We start from the raw sequence: 23,163 nt of genomic DNA on the forward strand, positions 1-23,163 counted from the left end.
CAGGCAGTGGGATACAATTTCTCATTTAAAGGATACAAATGGAGCTGTCAAGTACCCATTACTAAGTAAAGTAATGAAAGCCATATTAGTGATTCCCCACAGCAATGCCCATTGTGAAAGGGTATTTAGCATAGTCAGGAAAAATAAAACAGACTTTCGAGGTTCAATGAGCAGAAAAACATTGCAAGCACTACTCATAGAAAAAATTGCAAATGCAGGAATCAAATGCCACCAAAGGGAGTATTCTCCAAAGATTCTACAGCAAGCAAAGAAAGCAACATACATTGTACCAGTCACTGCAGCAACAAGCTAAGGATCGTGGAGAACCATCCACTTCAGTTTCAGGTTCATCCACCCCTTCCTCACCTAGGCAACAATAGGATAGGAAGGTAGGTCAGTGCTTCAAAACTAGAAACATGTGCAAAACATTTAAAACATAAACAACAGTATTCTTTAGTAATATTTCAAATGTACATGTGTCTGTACATGAATATTGGTTTTTATGTCCGCAAAAATCGTCGTGACGCGTGCTGAGATTGAGTCTTTCTGACTTAAAAATAAAATCTTCCTGATTTTCAAAAACCAATGTTGGCAGCTCTGCTGCCTCTGCCCCTGTGTGGCCCAGCTCTTTCTACTGATCGACCGGCCTCATGTGGACTTGTTCGTCTCTCGGACAAACAATCAGCTGCCGATCTACTGTGCCAGGGGTCCCGACCCCGGGGCATGGCGGATCTACGCCCTGACTATGCGCTGGGAGGGGCTGTTGGCGTACGCCTACTCGCCCATCTCCCTCATTCAACATTCAACGGGTGCTGACAAAGATCGAGCAGGATCACTGCAAGGTTCTCTTGATCGCCCCGTTCTGGTTCCTGGTTCCCTCGGCTGATCAGGCTCCTGGTGGTTCTCCCGCAACGACCGGACCTCGTATCTCGTATACCAGCCCGGATCCAGAGTGGTTCATCCGGCTCCAGGGGATCTGCACCTGACGTGCTGGACGCTGTCATGAGATCCCTCAGATCAGCGGGCCTTTCGAGACAGGCTGCAGAAGTTGCCGCCCAGTCCCAAAGGGCCTCCACTCGGAGAGTGTATGATTGCCGGCTATGCCATTTCTTTAAATGGTGTAGGCGGCGAGCTATACATCCCGCCGATACTTCTGTTGAGGAAGTCGGGGATTTCCTCCTGTATCTTTTTGATAGCGGGCTAGGGACAGCCACGGTAAAGAATTACCGATCGGCCATTGCAGCGGTCCACGGGGGGTTTGTCGACGGATTGCAGGTTTCAGATAACCGGGCGATCAGGCAGCTGGCTAAGGGGATGTTTGTTACCCATCCCCCTGTGCGCAAGCTGGTCCCATCCTGGGACCTCTTACTGACAGCGCTAACCAAACCCCCCTTCGAACCGCTGAGTGGGGCCACATTGCTGCACTTGTCGGTCAAGTTGGCCTTTTTGGTGGCAGTCGCTACGTCTCGCAAACGTAGTGAACTCCAGGATAAAACAAAATGTACTGGGGTTCGTTTCGCGGCTGGAACCAATAACTGTTTCGGTCCTTGGCCAGTGTTTACCAAGGACCTAAATTCAACTGAACTAGTACAAACAAGCAGGGGCAGAGTGTGCGGTGTTTTAGGATTAAGGATCAGATGATGACAAGACTCGACGTGAGTGGTTTTAAAAAAACTTAACAATGTGTCGGATAAACAGAATTTAAAACAAAAATAGTGGGTCTTCGGAAAAGTAAAAATATATTCATGTTCACCCAAATATAAAGCTGATAAAGTGATTTTCCCCTTCTAAATGCTGGCAATTTCACGCAAATCTACTCAGAGCGCCGCCCACTAGGGTCAACGGACTTATACACAGAGAATGATTGACAGCTTGCCTTGTACATGTATACACATAATGACGTATGTAATAGGGTCTCATAACACCTTCAATGATCACTCTTTGTGTTTTTGGTGTTACATGTACCTCGTTTCCAAGAAGAACCCTGCAGTGCCAATATACTGCCCTCGCTACGAAAGCTGTCAACAGTATTTCAGGTGACTTGTGAGTTCTGTCTCAATCTTTCCTACTTAGGTTATTCTACGTGTACATGGAGGTCTTTTGGAGTGGATCTGGGGTCAATTTCAAAACTTTTCCTACCAAGCTTCAGTGATAGCTAAGATGTCAAGCTAATTCTATGTGAGTACAAAGTCACAAACTTCCGTGGGTGTATTCATCATAGATTGAGCATTCCAGATGTTGATTTTCATCGGAATGATCGTTTTTGCTGAGAGGTTGTGGTTAAGTGCGATGATCTTTCTTGCAGAGGATATCCTGCTGGTTTCTTCTGCTTTATGAATGACCTTTGGCCTGGCTTGGTAGGTTTGAATGTGTACCTCATGTGAGTTTGAAATATACTGAATAAGTCTTTGATGCATTTTTTAAACACTTTTTTCCCGGAACACGATTTCTTTCAAGCGGCGTTTCCGTAAACCTAGTTGGGGGGGTTCTGAAAAATCTCTGATCTTGGCATCTCTGTGTATCTCTTCGCAGTATGACAGCTCAAGTTTGCAGTTAAAGTATAAACAAACCTGAGATGTTAAATATAAATCACGGACCATAGAAAAAATAACCTTAAATGAAATTATAAATCATAGGAAGAAACTATTATACAAAAATAACATGGTTTGAGGGTGACTAGTCGATATTAGCTCCCCGAGGTATTGGAAGTTGACAAACTAGTTCCCTCGGCTTCGCCTCGGAAACTAGTTTGTCAACTTCCAATACCGAGGGGAGCTAATAATCGACTAGTCACACGAAAGAAACCATGTTATATTTGATTTACTATACTTCATACATATTTAGTTATCTTTGCAAATAGGAGCAAGAGGAAATGAAGACTGAAATAAAATGCACTCTGGATAAATATTTTCATTTACTTTTTTTAATTTTAAATTATGAACACAAAAACTGATTCTGCACTTTATGAGCGCAAAAACTGACTCTGATGAACACAATAACTGACTGAATCTGTTAGGATTCATTAATAAACACAAGGAAGGATACATAATGGATCTAGCTCAGTCCATTATTGTTCACGTATTAATGTTTCAGCTGTTATAAAATGTTCCACGATCGTAAAGCGCACGGCAAGTAGATAGCACCCGGGGATGACGTCTCACAATGGTAATGCGCATGACAGGTAGAATAGTTCCCGGGGAGCTATTATATGTCATGCGCATTTACCACTTGCGTGAATACTCACGTGCGCGCTTGGTAATTAGCAAAATTAACACCTGGCACGTGATAGTGAATGGACCAATGAGAACTCGACTCTCGGTCATGAATATGTATGAGATACAGTAAAAATAAATATTTAACTTGCAGGAACAACCATGTGTAAATCTCTTTTGTTGGAGTGTTGGCTCTGAGAAACCAAAGCGGCTCTTCTCAGAGCCAACACTCAATCTAAAGAGAATTACACATGGTTGTACCCGCAACTTCACTATTTATTTATAGTTTCTTCATATTTCTACACACCATGCAAAGCTTCAAACAATAACTAAAAATCGTAGTTTAACCAAACTAAATAAAAAACCTATTGAAGTTAGAAAATGCGGAAGAGCTCATTATGACTGCTCCTACACCCATAGTAAAAACAATCTTAAAGACACTATCACTACATGCAATAGTGACAGATTCTACCACTGACCACAGGATGTCTTTAACATACATATTCCAAGAAACTTTCACTATTGCAGTTATCAGTGTTGCCCTAGTAACCATTCACACACAGTATGTACTTGCATTACAAGGATCAAATTACTAAGAACCAAGTAGCTGTTACAAATCAATAATACTTCTTATACGTATTAACAATTGTGTTCAGCATTATTGTTAGGCGCGCGGTCCATTTAGGGCCGGTTCGGCAATCATCCACGATTGCCGCAAACGATTATTTTACAGAGGGTCAATCGGCTGAGTTTCGGGACGCAATCGTTTCCAGAGATTATAGAAGGACTTACTGAGGTGAAACACAAAAGAGTTGGCACTTGACTGTGGTTTACAACTAACAAAAGAGTTCGCCTACACCAGGCTATCACTGACACTTCCACCGCTAATCCCTCGCTAATCCCAACTAATCCTCCACGGCCAGGAGTACTGGTAACAATGGTTTGGTTTTGGCTAGGTGTGTGTATGTCCAGGTAGTAGCTTTTTCTTAGCATCATGAGTGAACATATTTTTGGGGGCAAAACACGGCTTTTAACATCGTGTTGTGTAAGTCGAAAAAAATCGGGATTCTTGATTTTGAGAGGTAGACCCGTCATTTCAATAAATTAACTCAGTCAGTTCTATAACTTTTCATTCAATTCGTTGTTCTTAATAGTTAAAACAATAAGTATTCTATTTACATGTGGGTAAATGGTCCAGTTAAACAAATATAAAAAAACACAAGCCTGATGTGTACATTTTCATGTTTGTCTTTTAAATCAAATATCAAAGATTAGTTTGTTTTGAACCCAAAGTTAAGTTCATTCATTTTTTTAGTCGAAGAAAATCTCATTGATCATTATGTATGTGGAAGCATTTTCGCCTGGCACCATTTAGTTTAATTGACGTTTTTCTAAAAATATTTGAATTAAAATAATGACAAAAAACACAAAATAAAAACTCTCTCACACTGCGGTGCTGTTATGAATTAATTTATTTGAGTGTCACTTCTGAATTTAAAACAAAACGAACTTGAAACTACATTTACTGGTACTTCTTTCTAGTTACTATTATCTACGGTTTCCACAAGCACCCGTTTTCTTTTTTCGTAACGGGCTCGCTTGCAGCATTCGTTGAGCGCTTCCACGGTCTTACTTTTAGAGTCTGTGTACCAGTCAGAAAATCCAGTAAATTGCATCTTGGCTTGATGGAAAATGCTGTGTATGATGACTCTGTCGAGCTGGGGGATTTTTGCATCGCTTGTTGTTCTCATCTCTAGAGTTTCCAGTGACATTTTTGATGGCCAGTTCTTCTTTTGGTACCTCTCTTTTCAAGAGGCAGACACATAGCAGTTTTCCCTTTTCATTGTCTGATGCGTTGCGACATCTTTGCTGCACTTCTCTCAACATGGCGTTGTAATCGGCAACAGAACGCACCAGAGTTTCACTTCCACCGAGTAGATAGGTGCCAGAATCAGGGCCCGACATAAGTTTTGCCGATTGCGGTTGTGACGGAGTTGTGTCCACAGCTGTTTCTTGTTCGGATGACGGCACTGAGATAGGTCGCATGAACTGATGGGCTTGGGTTGATGGACCTGATGGACGGCCTTAGGTTGATGGACCTGGCGGACCGTCTAGAATAGACGGACCTGGAAGACGGACTGGGACTGGTAGGCCTGTCGGGCGGACTGGGGTTGATGAAACGGACGGAGTGGGTGGATTTGATGGTTCTTCTAATATGTCTGGCGATATCTTTGAAGCCATGACTTTCACCAGCTCCCGAAGTCGATCTTGTTTGAAGTCGATGTCTAGTTGTTTTTTCTCCATCTCTTCTTGTTTCTCCTGCATTGTCACCAGGCGGGACTGAATGTCACCGAGAATATCAAGGATAAGTTCCGAAGTTTGTTCTTGACGACTCATCTGGTTTTCAACATGAAACATCTTCCGAACTTCCGCTCTGTTTTCTGTGCGGATCTGCGTTCTCAGACCAGCCAGTGCAATGTCATCATCTGAATCATCACTGTCAATTTCAACATCTGTGAATGAATAAAGAAGTACATATTACGATTAAGTACGATCTTGTTTTTTAAGTGGCACGGAGTAATCTTTGAGTAAAACAAATATTCTTAAAGCCACGCTAGCATTTGTTTATAGTGGCTGGTACCCAGAACGTGGTTTTTTTTTGTAACGGCCTTTTACCTGAATTTTTCTCGGAAGGCATCCGAACTATGTCCAAATATTAATGATGATATTTTTGTTTAATATAATAGTGTTAAAAAACACTGATTAAATAAAGTGCTAATGTGAACTTACTTCTTCGCTTGTTGGGCGATCGGTCAATGCTGTCACAATCCTGGAAGTTCATCGTGAGCACGTTCAATGTAGATGAAACTAAATCTCAAAAACTAACCTAAAATATCACACTGGCAACTCAAATAAATACTTGTTTAACAGACTTTTGCTCGTAAATACTGTGACCGTGTTCAGCAGTATGGGACAGGTGTACTGGAATAGAAAGCAGAGGGAGAAACACAGTTATGTAGTAGCAACCCGTAGTTGTGACTGGACATCACTATAAATAGTCGCTATAGCGACGGGCAGCATCTTTTGTATGCACTCATTGGCGCGTAGGCCTAGCTATAAACAATAAACAACAACACTTCCAAAAAAGCGTCAGCCAGAGGTCTTTCGTCTTCCAGGTCAAAATGGAGTTTAAGTTTAGTCCATTGCAATGCAAAGCTTCATCTTTATTTAGCCCCATTCGCGACCATGTCATATCCCCGCTTAAACCAAATCTGATTCCGTTTTCACCGATCAAGCAACCCATGCAGGCATCAGCACGCCCACTGTCAAGGAAACGGCTCTTCGATGTGAACACCTCTCAAGCACGCCGTACTTTGCCTCAAAAACGGGGTAGGAAGCCATTGCATGAAAAACATACAAACCTCGTCCAGACTGTTACCGAGAGTCTACTTGATCATGGTTTTGCAGCACATCGGAGGAGATCAGAAACTTGGTCATCTGTTGGTGTGACAGCACGGAGATTGACGAGTGAAGTTTTGAATAGGCCTAAAGTTTCCGACCTGCCAAAGTCAATCAGTGAGAGCTCCATCAAACGCTTATTTGTCGCACCCCATAGTAGCCGCCATGCAAGCGTCCGATATCATGGAGTTATTGTCGCAAAAATTGGCGTGAAGGCAAATGATGTATCAAAGGAAAACAAAAACTCTCATTTTTGCCGAAGCTCCGTGAATTACGCTCTTGAGATGGCCACTTGTTTTGAAGATGAGGTGTCAGCATGGTCAGTGGACGACAAAAACAAGCTACTTGTAGGAGGGGGTCCATGTGTCGATAGAAGGATGTCCTTTAAATCTTACTTCATGAGAAATGACATGGTCCATTATCCAGACCACAACTTTTCAACTGGGTACAAAATTATACCAAGCGGGTATATGCAGCTTCTTCACCGGCCATCACCAAAACAGCACGACAAGACACCATCTCAAGAACCTCCGTTACCTGGCAACCAGTGTCAGCTACCCACCTCAAAATATCGACATGACAAGCTAGGCCGTCTCCACTTCAACTATCCCAGAACTGGTCCACTCTCCATCTATCTCCGGGGCAACAAGTTTCACAAAGCATCCGTCTATAATCACCATGAAGACCTCAAACAACTAATTCAAAGAGTCAACGAAAAAGACGGGAAGTACGCTGCCGTAATCATATCAGACAATGGGCCAGACTGGAAAAAGCACAGTTTGAAGGTAGTCCAAATGATTGGAAGACTTTGGCGAGACTTGAACCTCGACTACTTGTGCATTGTGGCATATTCACCTGGGGACAGTAGGTTCAACATGGTAGAACATTCATGGGCCCCCTTGACTATGTGGTTAACAGGGCTTCAGCTAAAGGCTAGTCTACCCGGAGAGGAAAAGACTCCACAAGAACAAACAAAATTGACACAACAAGAGAGGGAAACCAAAGAGGCCATTGTTCTTGACACGGCGATTGATGACGTCCACCGCTGCCTGGAAGGAAGAGTTTACGACTCGTTCCCACTGAACATAGTCCCTGTTCCTTGCTGTTCAACACAGCACACAGATGAGGCCAAAATTGAGGAACTCACCAATGCAAGCCTTCTAAAAATCCAGCGAGATGATAGTCTGAGTAGTCTTGCAGAGGAATTTCAATTTCTCTCCCGTCACTCTGCTCAGCGGTCGTTTCAGCTGGAATTTGTGAAGTGTGAGTCCTCTTCCTGTGGTCATTGTTCCAAGAGGCCGATTCGCGCAAAGAAGTTGATAACTTTTTTACGTGAGTTTGCAGATGGCTACAACTTCACGCCGAAACCATCCGAGCAACATCCAGATCACTTCATGGCATGGCATGAAATGGCTCAAAGGGCGACTGCGGGAACGCTTCAGTTTGCAGACTTGGACAAGGGTCTTGAGTCGCCACTTTCAGGTGAACAGCGAAGGTGCAAGCAAGGATGCAAGAAGGTTTTTCAGAGTGCAGCCGACATGGACCGACACGATCGTCTCATCCACAAGTTCAAGAAACTCTGAGGAAGGAGAGAAACTTTCTCTCAAACAAACCAAACGGCTCTTTTCAGAGCCACACACATTCAAAAAAGAGATTTAACATGATGCGTCTTTGTAATAAAAAGTGATTCAACTATTCATTTATAATTTCACAGATTTGTAATATTTATGTTTCAGATTTTCACCAAAATCGGACTCCAAATTTATTTATACTTTTCCAGGAAACAAATTTATATTAAAGCACGAGATTGTCTGATCAACCTTGTCTGATAAACCTTAAACATAGAGAGTTTTATCTTAAACTTACAAACGGGAAGGGTATAAACAAAATGTTCTGATAATAAGATCTGTTAATTTATTCCAATTAAGCGTAAAACAAATAAGTACACACACATACATTAGGTATTTTTTATTGCAGTCTTTTTATTAATGCAATGGTTTTTCTTCTTCAATGCCAACAGTATGTTTAAAATTAAAATAATTCAAAATTAAACCTTCTGACGAGGACGTACTGATTACAATCCTATTTGCAGATCACACCCAAATTCAACAACCTGGTCATACGTTTATTAAAAAGATACACATTAGTTGGGAAACATTCTTAGTTGGTCACAACCAACCAAAAATTGAGTTCGTCTCGAACGCTCAAATCGAGTATACATGTACATGATGTACCCATGTGAGGTACATTGGCGTTGCCAGCGCTAGGCTAAGCAAATACATGACAAAAAGAGGTAAAGTAGAATGTGAGGTTATACTTCATCGTTTTTCACGATTAAAAAAAGTATGTGTGGTATCTTTTGACGAGCATTTTAGAAATGGAAAAAACACAGCGCAAAAATAACGCGTTAGAACATTTTAGTTTTTAAATTCATATTCATAGTCCACAACCGAACAGTCAAAGCTATAATCCCAACACAATGGACAGTAATCCGATTATAGCCCCTTTGTTCGGACTCCGGACGACTAGACAAGCTCAGCGCACTGAAGCGTTTGAAGAACCTATCCCCCAATCGTCTCACAACCGCTGCTGAATCGTTTGCTACTGTAATCGTTTGACAATCGTCTGATGGTTGCCGAACCGGCCCTAAATGGACCGCGCGCCTTAGGGTTCATTAATAATACTAATAAGCAAAGTAGGATATTAATATTATAGGAACGTAGTTTACATGTACAGTTCTCGTAAGAAATGTGAAACTTGTGATGAGAAGGACCAAATGGTACATGTACATGTAAGTGAAATCGGATCACTTTGCTTCTCTCCTTCTCTTCATACATGTAACTCATGATGTTTGGTTGGCTTTCAGAACAAGTGCCAGATGTCCTGACTTTAGGATTTACTCGCAAAATTCTGTGTTTGTTTTGGTTTTTCCTCCATATGTGGAATTATTGGGAATTGAGTGTTTGTACCACATCTAATGTGTGTGTCAAATACTTACATGTATAAGGGTGGTTGTGTCTTTCTTTAATAATAGGTGGTTTATTGTATTGATTTGTTGTTGTAATAAAATCTGGAAAAGAAAATGTCCATCTTCATTACCTTCCCTCCCTTGCTATCTAAGGTTTGTTTTATTGTTTTCCCCCCTAGGGTATGTGTAGGCTTAGGACTAGATTATTGACTTTGTTTTCTTAGTGGATTTGTTTGCATAAATAATATGTACATTGGAAATTCATTTGTATGAACAAAGGTGGGTAGTTTTAACCTTGCATTACACTTAAGAGTTGATGCCTTTCGATCCAATTTCGTAGAGGGGTGGTCATTGATGGAAATTTGTTTAGTCAAATAATTAACCCACATTAATTTTACCTTTGTCATTTTATTTGATTAGGTCTCAACAAGGAACTTGGAATTTAAATTTTGTTTTTTAACCTGTATACACCAATGTGCGTCAGCTGTATACTCCGTACTTCTGAGAAAAAAATCACAGGCATATTACTCAATGGGATTCTTTATCCCCTATGCAAATTTGACATATATTAGAACTTTGAATTGTTGAGACTTGTGTCCAAAATGTTGGCGGAGTACACAACATTTGTTCAAAACCGTCCAATTTCACTGTGCAGGATTTTAATAACATTTTAAGACCTGCAAATTTTTTGAAACTCTATATTGTGCGTTATTTCATGTATTTTAACGGTTTGATTTTTTTTATGTCAGGTAAAACAAGAGGATAAGCAAGCAGGAAGCTGTCACTATGAAAGAGGACAAAAAATACAATTGGAGATGGATCGCCGCGTCAAACAGCAACATACTGCATGGAATCATATTCCTAAAGGTACAAATTACAAACTAGATGTACAATTTGTTCTATAGTCACACTTTTAAAACAAATTGTTATGCCCCACCGGCTAAGCAAGCCGATGTGCGTGCGTGCGTGCACGGTGTAATGGTGTTGTGATTTATGTGTGCGTGCGTGCGTGGATTGGTCTTGGGACCTTCCCCCCCCCTGTCCTTTTTGGACTATAGGCATAAACAAAATTCATTATGGCTAACACAAAGGAAATGTTGTCTGAGCAATATCTAGAGTGCCGCCTTCGACACTGTGGACCACCAAATCATTCTACGGATGCTCCTGGTGAGTCTGTTGGGCTGACGAAGAACGGGCTGTGCTGGTTTCGTAACAAAAGGTCATGCAGTGTTTGTATTGATGGCGAGTTCTCACAAACAAAATTACTTTACTAAGAGGTTCCTCAAGGTTATGTTCTGGGACCATTGCTGTTCAACATTTACATAAAGCCCAAAAGAACCTGTAGCAACCGGGCAGGTCCATGGCCATGACGGCTTATTTACATGTCAATAAACATGAATATTCCGGCGGCTCCGCGGAGCGACCGGTCGGCCATTGTAAGATCCAGGTCATTAGCTGATCGGCGGAACCGCGGAGAAACGTAGTTTGTTAACAATGGTTTTACCTTTGCAGATTAAAAAGCAAAGTGAGGGTGGATGTGTAACTAAAAGCCATTTCCTCCAATGTGTGATTTTTAAGACTTGGTTGGGCCTACATAACCAAAACATGAATTTCAAAAATGGTTTTCTTTATTCCCGGCTTCGACTAAAAAAGTTCCAAGCTACGTGCAAACTCCGTTCCAAGTGGGTCAGAGTATCCAGGGGACAATTTTAACTGTTCGTTCTTACTTTCTAAGCAGAAAACATTAGTTTCTTATTTATAAAATCCCAAGTCACCGTCACCAACAAACAAATCTACACACCTGTGCGACTGTGGCCATGTCAAAACAACCAGATAGTCTGGTTCGTCCAATGTCTGAGGGAGAGAAAGCCACAGTCTCAGAGACACGTGTTTGTATTGGCTGTTGAATTTCCATATAGCGCGTAACGAATGTTTTTATTGGTCGATTTTGCCCTACTGCCAGAGCAGCATGTAATAATTGTACTCAACATCACGGAAGAAAATGCTAAAAGTCGGCGGCGGTGATTTCTTATTAATTTAGCATCTTTTTTTCTTGCGGGAAAATTGATTAAATGTGAATGGTTTCAAGTTAAAAATCTATATTTTTGTATCAAGCATAAATGTTGCAAATGATGCTTCGCAAACTGGATCCCAACATTTGCGATGCACTTTTTAGAATTGCATAGCAAATAATCACCGTTCTTCTGCGGACTGTCCGAGGTCCTTAGCAACGGCGGTATTTGCTGTCCAGTCCGCGGACTCTCCGCGGAGGAACGCCCGGGAGGTTTTGACAAGGCGCCTATCGACACTCAAATTTACTCCACGGTCAACCCCAAGGATCCGGAATCGGTACCATCTGCACTGAACAATTTGTCTTCATGCATTCAAGATGTGAACCTATGGCTGACCCAAAATATGCTCAAACTGAACGACACAAAAACTGAGTTTCTTATAGCCGCCTCGACACACAATCTACGCAACCTTCCTCCTACATGTATTACTCTGACAATAGGGGACACTGTTCAAACACCATCACAGTCTGTTCGCAACCTGGGAGTCTATTTTGATGCAAACATGTCAATGTCAAAACATGTTCTCAACCTCAACCGCAGCATCCTTTTTCAACTTCGGAACATTTCAAGAATTCAGAGATACCTCGATTTTGAATCATGTCACCAAGTAGTTTGTGCGCTAGTCCTCTCCCGTCTGGAATATGGCAACGCCCTACTCTTCGGAATCACTGAATCCAATCTGGGAAAACTCCAGCGACTGCAAAACCGTGCACCACGCCTTTTTTTTTGCCGCTGACAGATGTGAATCGGCGGCTTCACTACTTGCCCAACTTCATTGGCTTCCCGTCCGGCAAAGAATTCAATTTAAGGTCGCACTCCTCATCTTTAAATGTCTGCACCACACAGCTCCACAATACCTTCATCGCTGTATCCAACTTCATGTTTCTGGTCGGTTCGGTCTTCGATCCTGCTGTGATAGTACGCTGCTGTCGGAACACAGGTCCAAAAACACGAACACGGACAAAGCCTTCACAACTGCCGGCCCGAAACTGTGGAACAGTAAACCATCTCGCATCAGAACACTGGACACTGTTTTGTCATTCAAAAACCACTTAAAAACCCACCTGTTCCCACCTACTCTTGTTTTTGTTAAGATTTGTATTTGTTTTTATTATTATTCTTTGTTTCCGCCTAAAACCCTATAGCATTTGTACACGTTTTTTCTATAAGCCTTATCTCCTAAACTTAAAGTCAAACGAGTTAAATCATATACTGTACATGTAAATGATACGGAAGAGAAAACAGATAAACGAAACTGGATATTAATGGGAGGGAGAAAAAACACTAGCAGGCCCCGTGCTAAACTGGAAAACATGGGGTGGACTGAAAAAGAATAAAAACACAGAAAAATGAGACGGGCCAAGGTGAATTTTATTGAATCGCCTCCCTGTTTGCCGCATCAATACAAGTGAAATTTACACTGAAAGAAGAAGAAGCTGACTTCATCTCGACACTCATCTATTTTTGAACAAAATCCAATCAAAATGGATTGGAAAAAAAAGTACAAAATTTTTTGTTTTTTGGGGGTTTTTTTTCGCACCTTTTTCACTGTTGCTATTGGCTGCGTGCAAGCAAAGAACAATGCTAATGCACCAGGAACAGTGGCACGGGTTAGAGCATGTGGGACGGGGAGAAGAAGGGACACACTGGGGCAGGGAATATGGCACCTTTTCTTTTTTAAGAGGATGAAAAATAATGTACAGGACGGAAAAAAATTAAGGGACTAAAAAATGACTAGCGGGATGCCTCGCGACGATGAGGATGATCCTAGGATATACATTTGTTGTGAAATGTAATGTGGGGTAAGGGAGGTAAGCTTGGGCAATATCACGATATTATCGAATATCGCGATATTAATTTGGAAACGATTGCGATATCGGATGGATTTGGTTTTAATCGAAATATCGCGATATATCGCGATAATCGCGATATATCGCGATATCGATTAAATATCGCGATATCGATTAAATATCGCGATGTATTTGCTAGCTGAGACATCTTGCACCCCATAGGTTTGGAGTAAAACCAGAAGAATAGGTCATTAGAACACCTCTCTTATGCTATGACTGTCTCTTCTACAACTTTCACTTGGAGTTTGAAGATTGATGATGTCAAATTTAATTAATCGCGATTATATCGAATATCGCATTATAATGTCGGCGATATATCGTGAATAAAATAAATCGATATCGCCCAAGCTTCAAGGGAGGTGTTAAAGACAGAGGTATAATCATTTTGTAGAATTGGATTGGAAATTGTATTTATAATCGGTATTGAATATTGTCATTTGTTGTCTCTTTATATAAATTGTTAAGCGTGCACAACATCTGTTTCGTTCTCCAACTAAACGAAGCATAATATTTGGTGTTTGTTTCCGGAGTTGAGCTGCCATGATGATATGTAGGGTTTTTTGTGTTATTTTAGTGTTGATCGAGCGACCTGGATGAAGACAAAGTAGGCCTACGCATTATCCGTATACATGTGGATTATTTGTTCCCTTTTTTTCGCATAGTTTTTTTTCAATTGGCTTTGTCATTGTGTTAATTTTATTCACTGCACTGAGTATTTCTCTGCTATGCGTGTAAGGATTACTCAGACGACTACAAATATAGCACACTGCTATAATTACACAATTTTTGAGCATGTTGGGTACATTTCAAATACATGCGGATAATAGTCAAGTGTCATCACATTGCTGACAAATCAGGCAGTCTTTGTCAAAGGGCCAATCAGACAATTGTATAACACGATGAATTTGGCATCAGCAGTTGTATTTTGGTTCCCTCCTCAACAAATCAATAAGTCACTGATAGCTGTGGATTTACTCGACCAAAGGCTCACAAGAGTCTGGTCTCCTCCTCAACATTAATCACCACTGCTAATAGCAGGGGCAATATGGTAAATCAATAAGTCACTGATAGCTGTGGATTTACTCGACCAAAGGCTCACAAGAGTCTGGTCTCCTCCTCAACATTAATCACCACTGCTAATAGCAGGGGCAATATGGTAAATTTTGTGCTGAAAGGATTGTCACTGAATTATGTTGTCATGAATAGTCGTGAGCGATACAATCCGTTCACCAAACAGGAAGTCGTGACTTTTTTTGTAGTAGTCTTAGCAGCACGACTATTTGATTAGTATAGTCTAGATTTCAAGCTCGCCAGTAAATTAAATCATACCGTAAGAGGGCGCGTTTTAGCGATTTACAACTGCACGTAGTACACTATCCAATATCGAGCACTATAGTCTTGGGCTGAGACCAGCATACACCCCTCTGCGAAACATCAAATGAGTCACTCTGGAATGCGGTGGTCAGGGAGATTTAATGGAAGTCCGAGGTCGCCACCCACTTCAAACCTAAAGAGATGGCTCTGTGTGCAGCCTACAGCTTCCCCCTTCGACCAAGCAACAGGTGGCCCATCTCAAAACCAGACAACTACACTACACACTACTGTGACCAGAATGCAAGGAGATATCACTCACGACTCTGACCAAACAAGAAGGCTTGTCTCATCAGGCTCGTCTCATCAGGCTCATCTCAAGAAGAAGGCTCACCAGAAGGCTCGTCTCATCAGTTGTTATTTGTTTTTTTTGTGCTGTTACACATATCTCACTAGAAGGCTCGTCTCATCAGTTGTTATGTGTTATTTTGTACATATTCATTATTTGTGTTGTTTTGGTCGAACAATTTTTTTATATTAAAATACATTGATTATTAAGTATGTTACTTTATAATAACATCAGGGCTTAGTGTGAATGCGGATATTTATTTTATTTGTTGCAGATTCAAGAAATGAAATGAAAACCACAGAGATACAGCTTGACTTTTCTCCATACACATCAGATGCTGAGCATTGTGAGATGACTCGATACTACCAGACGTTACCAATAGGAGCATTCTATGATTCAAACTTATTTCAGCAAGGTCATAACCCGATGTCAAAGTCGTCTCGTACGCCCTTCAAATCTACAGGTCCAGTTCAGGTGGGCAAAACTATTTGTTACAACAATTCTTTCAAGTTTTCAGGGTACAGTGTTACTCTCTGGAAATTAAACAGCTACCTTGTGTTTAAAAATGTTAAAGTTTTCAGGGTACAGTGTTACCCTCTGGAAATTAAACAGCTTCCTTTGAGTAATCTTTGAGTACCGGTTTTGCAATGAGCTTTGAATGTGGTTGGATAAGTGTGCAAATGGAAATTGTTTAAAAATGTTTTCAGGGTATAGTATACTTTTCTGGAAATTTAACAGCTTATACATTTCTGGTTTTTCAAATAATGTTGAAGTTTTTGGAATAAAAAAATGTTAAAGTTTTTTGGAATAACAAAAAATTTTAAAGTTTTTTTTCAGGCTCGAACATTGACATCTGGATTTAAAAGAAACAAACTCAAATTAAATGTTTTGAAATAATTTGTTAAAACAAAAATCAAACTCTGTCACTGGTTCCAGTTGAATGAGCTGAAACAATGAAGAACATGAAAGACATTAAATGGTCATAAATCCGTATTGCGATGATGTACTGACTTGAAACTGAAGTCAAACATTGCTTCTAACATGTAGATTAATATGAAGAGATAAAAATCAAAGAATTAATCACAGGTTTCAGTTGAATGAGCTTAAACAATGACAAACATTAAATGGTCATAAATTCTTATTGCAATGATGTACTGACTTGAAACTTAAGTCAAACATTGCTTCTAACATGTAGATTAATATGAAGAGATAAAAATCAAAGAATTAATCACAGGTTTCAGTTGAATGAGCTTAAACAATGACAAACATTAAATGGTCATAACTCCTTATTGTAAAGATGTACTGACTTGAAACTTAAGTCAAACATTGCTTCTTACATGTAGATTAATATGAAGAGATAAAACTTAAAGAATTAATCACTAGTTTCAGTTGAATGAGCTTAAACAATAAACAAATTGAATAGGCATAACTCCTTATTTCCATGATGTACTGACTTGAAACCTAAATCAAATATTACTTTTAACATAAAGATGCATATGAAAGGATAAAACTCAACGAGTGCATCACTGAAGAGTGCAAAGTTTTAATCAAATAATTATTGCTGCTTAGATGCATATAATATGAATAGATAAAACTCAAAGATCACTGGTTCCAGTTGAATGAGCTAAATCAATGAAAACCTTAAATGGTCATTACTTCATACTTGTCAACGTCCCCACCCCTTTGACCATCAGTTGATCAAATGATTGGTTTTTCTGTCAGTCATTGGTTCTATCTGGTCATTGGCAGCTCGCCATGGCAGCTTCGCTGTTCTAGTTGTACATAAAATGCTTATCATCGGGATCCACCAAGAAGTTCGTAGACTCGCTATTCCATATCGCAGACCAATCGAGATCTTGATTAATATAAAATATGTTTTGCCAAATTGATTGAACTCTAGGAACGGCAGTTTTTTTCCTAATCAGATTGGCGTAGTTGGTCTTGGCTTTAGTTTGATAGGCCTATACCGGTCTGTAATCTTTGATAACTAACCAATTACATAAAGGGTAGGTGGACCTTCTCTTTTTTATCAATTAGGTTATAATCCACATGCTGCTTAAGGCGACCTAACATTCTATCGGCATTAATATTACGTAATGCACAGATTTGAGCAATTTCTTTAAAAGAGATCAGTTCTATCCTATATATTTGGTTTGCGATAACACCATGTGTGTATCTACTTGCCAGGTAGAGTGTGTTCTTAGAGAACTGTCTTTCTATCTATTCTACTACCGCGGAGTAGATTTATCAGATGTTCGGGAGACTTCTCATTTCTAAAAAGAACTGTCCTACTTTTTAACTACTACTCGGGCGGAAGGTGTAGAAAATTGTCTGGGACTACTACTTTAGCTTATAGGATCGCAATTAACTGTACTAACGTGGAGTCAGTTCTTGAATTGGTCTCCACGTTTCGACTAGCTTGCTCTAGTCATCGTCAGGAGACGATCCTATAAGCTAAAGAAGTAGTCCCAGCCAATTTTCTATACCTTCCGCCTGGGTAGTAGTTGAAAAGCAGGACAGTTCTTTTCAGAACTGAGAAGTCTCCCAAACATCCGATAAATCTACTCCGCGATAGTAGAATAAAGAAAGACAGTTCTCTAAGAACAAACTTAACCTGGCAAGCAGATACACACATGGTGTTACCGCAAACCAAATATATATTGATACCTCACCATGCAATGCCTCAAATCATATGTTCTATCCTGTTGATACCAAAAGATTTAAGCAATGTACTACCGAAAGTGACATTTCTTTGGTGATGCTAACATTATTCCACAAAGGCATTTCTCTTGTTTCTAAAACACTAGAATGTTTGCAATCCAAAAGCTTATTACACCACTGGAGGTTAGAAGATGTGTCAACTCTACCAGTCCACTTCCCAAGCCACATGCATTTGGATTTGTCTATATTGAGTTTAGACCCGCTCCCCTTACAATAGGGAGTAAGAATATTATATCAACTGTGGTGTTCCTCAGGGATCCTGCTTAGGACCATTTCTAATTATTGTCTATGCCTCTAAATTGTTTGACATCAGTGAGCATCATTTGCCTCATGTCCATTGCTATGCCGATGACACTCAGCTGTATCTATCTTTTAGACCCGAAGACGAAAAATCTTGTCAAGCTGCTGTGAATTTTTGGTCATCGGATCAAAGAGAGAAAATGAATGTCTACGTCACTCTACTTACCTGTAGAACAAATTACTACAATTGCATATTCCCTATGCGCCGCTAGTTAACACTAAGACTTTTTTACAACAAGTGCAACAGCGCCCTCCATCGCCCAGTGCACGACGGCGCGAACGCCATGCGCAACCGCCCTTTCTCTCTTAGCTCCGAACAGGTGACACGTTAATTTTTTAGGCTCCCTAAAAAATTGTTACTTTTCCATTAAACCGAGTCTCTTTTGAGATATAAAATAAAACTGTGTTTATTATTATTGTTACTTTGATAAAGACGTGTTTGTAGAGTGTGTGTGTCGTCTTTGTTAATTTCTTAGTTTGATAAAATGAGTTCTAGAAAGGCAGGGAGGGGTCGCACTGTCGCTACCGGGGATACTTCCCTTTCCCCGGGACAGCTCGACTCCTCGGGGGGCTACGCCGTTGACGGTCCGTCGTCGGCGCAGTCCTCCCAACCTTCGCAGCCCCTGCGTGCTGCGTCAGTCGTGGACCCCGTTGACTTCGGGGGGAACATTTCCCGTTCCCCCTCGTCGGTCAGCATCCAAGGGTCCAGCCTGTCTAAGGGTAAACGCCCGGGTACAAGCAAGAAAACAAAAAATCCTGCTACCCGGGCCGTTTCCAAGAAGAATAAGGCAGGCAAAGGAAACCCCGTTCCGGGGTCTTCCACGCCTGCTGCTAAGCCACCCACTGGCCTACTGCGGACGGAGGGGGTCCCACCTCCGCGTGTCTCAGTGCGCCATTCCCCATCCAGCCCCACCGAATCTCCCTCGGTGGCCTTGGTGGGGGACGGGGTTGAGTTTGCCGACCGTAACCCGGCCGCTCATGCCATCGGGCTGGGCGCGCTGGCGGTCGGTCGGCAGATTGCCCATGCCGAGCCGGCGAACTGGGGTTCCCCCGGTATCCCGCGCTCGGTGGGTCCGTCCTCATCCTCGGGTTTTACCCGTTGTTCTGGGGTCCCCGTGACACAACCCTTGTCCGAAGGGACATCTGAGGTTACCCCAGCCCTTTCTTCCCGTCGAGGGAAAAAGGCCAAAAAGGGGAATAGATCACGGCGCTCTTCAAGCTCCAGTGATTCCTCCCGGGAATCCCGCAGGGGCAAACGTCACCGCGGTGACTCGCTTTCACGGGCCGACTTCATGGAGGCCTTTCAGGCGATGACCGCCTCCCTGCCGGGCAGGTTGGAGCAGGGCCATGGCCCAGTGGCTCCGCCCTTCATGGCGTGTCTGCCCCGCCAGGTTTCCCGGCCCGGGTCGACGCACCGGTCCCGTTCGACCACCAGTGGGTGGCCTCGGGTAGCGGTATTCCTCATACCGTGAGCAGGGCCCCGGCGTCTCCGCCGTGCCACCGCCCGGTACCGGTGCCAACGCAGACTCGTGTCCCAGCGGTATCCCTGGCCCCTGTGGGGCCACCTGTGACCGCCAGGACTGTAACATCCCCGTCGGGGATCGGTTTGCACCCGGCGTCAGTATTCTCTGACTCGGGTTCATCTATGGGCCATGATAATAGTACTGGGCACTCGCCCGGGACGAGTCGCCCCCCTGGGGATGACTCGTCACCGGAAGAGGACGAGTTGACTGCTATGCAGCGGTTGTCAATTCGTGAGACTGAGTTGCGGCTCGTTCAGCGGGACATGATCCGAGCGCTGAACCTGCCGGCCGTGGCCGACCCCCCTCCTTCTGAACGCCAGTCGTTCAAGACATCGGGTCCAGCTCCATCGGTCCAGAATACTTTCCCGACTCTGCCCCTGGATCGTGTTTGCACAGATCGCATGGTTGCAGTTATGCAGGCAGGGAAATGGCGGGCGCATGCTTCACGCGCTGAAGCTTACTATCGTTTTCCCCAAGGGGATTTCGATAAGTATTTTGCGACGCCCGTTCTCCCAGATTCGGCATCGGACAAACTCACTGCCGACCGGGGGGCTACTTCCTCCAAACGTCCCTTCGCCGATAAGGCCCGTGGGAAATTGGAGGAAGTGGCTAAGAAGTTGGACTCAGCCTCCCGTTTTGGGATGCAGTCCACTTCTTTCTTGTTACTCCTTTCCGAGTATTTGGCTTTGGGCGCTGACGGCGACTCAGCGGTTCCCGCCGATCTCGTGGTCGCTGCCCTGCACTGCCTTGATGATGGCTTGAGGACCATCCTGGACCAGTTCTCACGTATTTCCGCCCTGGCTATGTCTTCCCGTAGGGCGAACGTGTTGGACGCACTGTTCCTTCCTTCAGTGGGAGCGCGCAAGCGTCTTGAAGCCTTGCCGCTCACAGGTCCCGACCTTTTTGCGGGCCAGTTCCAGGAATCCATGGAAGCTGAGGCCAAGCGCATCAAGGCGGCAGATAAAATTAACTTAAAGAAACCGGCTGCGCCCAAGGCCAAGGCGAAGAAGCAAGCCTCCTATACCATCCAACGGCGTCAACCTCAGCGGCCCGCCCGTGGTGGGTTTCGCGGCAGGGCCGACACTCAATCTAGTGTCCGAGCCGCGCCGACCCAGATGGGACACCAGCGCCCTCAATCGGGGCAGGGTTTTCACGCGCCAAACACCCGATTCCCGGGGGCATGGCGCAAGTGACTCGCTTGCCTCAAGGCGGCCTCCCACCGATGGACCCGTGGGGGGCCGCTTTCAAAAATGTCTAGTCTATGCAATTGTAGTAATTTGCTCTACAGGTAAGTAGAGTGACGTAGACTCCCCCCCCCCCCCCCCACAGTAGTGTGGGTAGGGTCTACCAACGAATACTTACCTGTAGAGCATCCCTCCCGCCTGCCCCACTATACTTGGTTCTTGTATACTTGTACGTATGAGTTTCCGAGAAAGAGGGCGATTGCGCATGGCGTTCGCGCCGTCGTGCACTGGGCGATGGAGGGCGCTGTTGCACTTGTTGTAAAAAAGTCTTAGTGTTACCTAGCCGCGCATAGGGAATATGCAATTGTAGTAATTTGCTCTACAGGTAAGTATTCGTTTGTAGACCCTACCCACACTACTGTGGGGGGGGGGGAATTTCCAATATAATGATAGGTGAAGCTAAAGTTTTGTTCGTAACTTGGGGTCTTGGTCATCGCCATTCGTTCCTTTTCTAAAGTGACAAAGTGCTTGAGTGCACGTTTGAACTGTAAAATAATGTGATTTTTGTAGCTTTAAAAAACTTGTTTGCACCTGATGTTTCAAATCTATCAAAGCATCTTGACTATTAAAACACCCTGGACCAGTTTTAGGTCATTTCCAAAGTTTTGATACCGGTGTAATTTCTTAATTCAAGTATTTTAAAAGACCCAGGCATTTAATGTTTGAACTCAGTATTTGAACAAGTGTTGATGAGATTCTGGTTCAGTTTCACACAAGGGACATTTTAAATCCAGAATCATGCCAGTTTTGTGTACAACATCTCTAGTATAGGATGGATCATATGCTTTAATTTGAACATGAAATTTTTATCATCTGGGTCGAGCAAGTTATTAGTAAAACCATTTTTCCAGATCAGAGACCAGTCCAAATCCCTAGCATAATGGACAAATTGTTGCCAAATACTTGGAGTTCTGGGTGTGATGAATTTTGTTGAAATCATTCTGCGGTAGTTAGTTTTAGAGCTGGTCTTTTTAATTATGACTTCACTATCATGACTATAGGCACGTTGATCTGGTAAAACAAGCCAATTACAAATGTGATTTGCAGGACCTTGTCTTTTCTCTTGAATTAGGCTGAAATTGATGTGATGTTTGAGTCGACCTACAATTCCACATGCATTAATTCTTTGGATGGAACATTTTCTGGCCACTATTTTGTAAGATATGAGACTATTTTATTCTCAACCTTCAATGTCAGGACAATTAGAGAGGAATGTAGACAAGAGGAGCTTGTTTCTTGCATGATCAAGCAAGGAATAGATATTATTGGCATTCAGGAGCATAGGGAAGTTCACAACGACTATCAAGGTGCTTGGGCAATCACTGGTTACATCATCAGCCTGGAGAAATGAAGCACAAGCAGCTACTGGTGGAGTGGGCTTACTAGTCAGTCAGAATGCAATGAAGTCCTTGATAGGAGTACAGACAGTGACAAACAGAATCCTAATAGCACACTTCCAGGGCAGTCCTGTGACAACAGCTATTGTAGTGTATGCACCTACAAACTCCAGCACCCTAGAGGGAAGTGAGCAGTTTCGTCTGCAACTGAGAGATGCAGTTACCAGTGTTGTAACTTGTTGATGATTCTTTGGGACCCCAATGCAAGACTTGGCAGAGACGAGTTTCAGCACTCTTTTCATGATCTGACCAACAGGAATGGTGAGCTGCTGATAGAGTTCATGCAGGAGAAGCAGCTTATTGCCAATAACACTATGTTCCTGAAATCTGAGGGGAAATACTAGACGTACATGTACCTGAGTCCCAATCACAGCAAGTACCAGATCAACGTTATCCTCGCCAGGAAGAAGTGGAGGAACAGTGTCCTGAACACTGAGGCCTATAGCATATTCTCCAGTGGATCAGACCATTGAATTGTCACTGCAAAGTTTCGTCTGAGTTTGAGAGCCCCTCGGAGGCATCAAAGGATGCAGATCAAGTACGACTGGTATGCCTTTGCAAACAACAGGGCTTTTCAGGAGCAATATACAGTAGAGGTGAAAAACAGATTCCAACTTCTTCCAGATGAATGCCCACCAGAGATATGCGAGGTTCATCGGGGCAAAAAGGGGCGCAGCTGAATCCTGTGTACCAGTCAAACGGAAGAAGAAGAAGGTCCAATCCCATGATCACCCCAAAGTAGAAGAAGCCAGGCAAG

At 42.7% G+C, this 23,163-nt stretch overlaps 1 protein-coding gene across 1 annotated transcript in view; it reads left to right on the forward strand.

The window, feature by feature from the left end:
- The window catches only part of LOC117306304, a 94,024-nt gene that overhangs the window by 65,695 nt on the left and 5,166 nt on the right, over positions 1-23,163 (forward strand). Inside the window, exons 7-8 of the mRNA XM_033790899.1 lie at positions 10,389-10,506; positions 15,496-15,695. Of these exons, the coding sequence (XP_033646790.1) occupies positions 10,389-10,506; positions 15,496-15,695 (318 nt within the window). The remainder of the gene's footprint in view (positions 1-10,388; positions 10,507-15,495; positions 15,696-23,163) is intronic.

Source organism: Asterias rubens, unplaced genomic scaffold (genome assembly GCF_902459465.1).
Source record: "Asterias rubens unplaced genomic scaffold, eAstRub1.3, whole genome shotgun sequence".
In the NCBI taxonomy this organism is placed as follows: Eukaryota; Metazoa; Echinodermata; class Asteroidea; order Forcipulatida; family Asteriidae; genus Asterias; species Asterias rubens.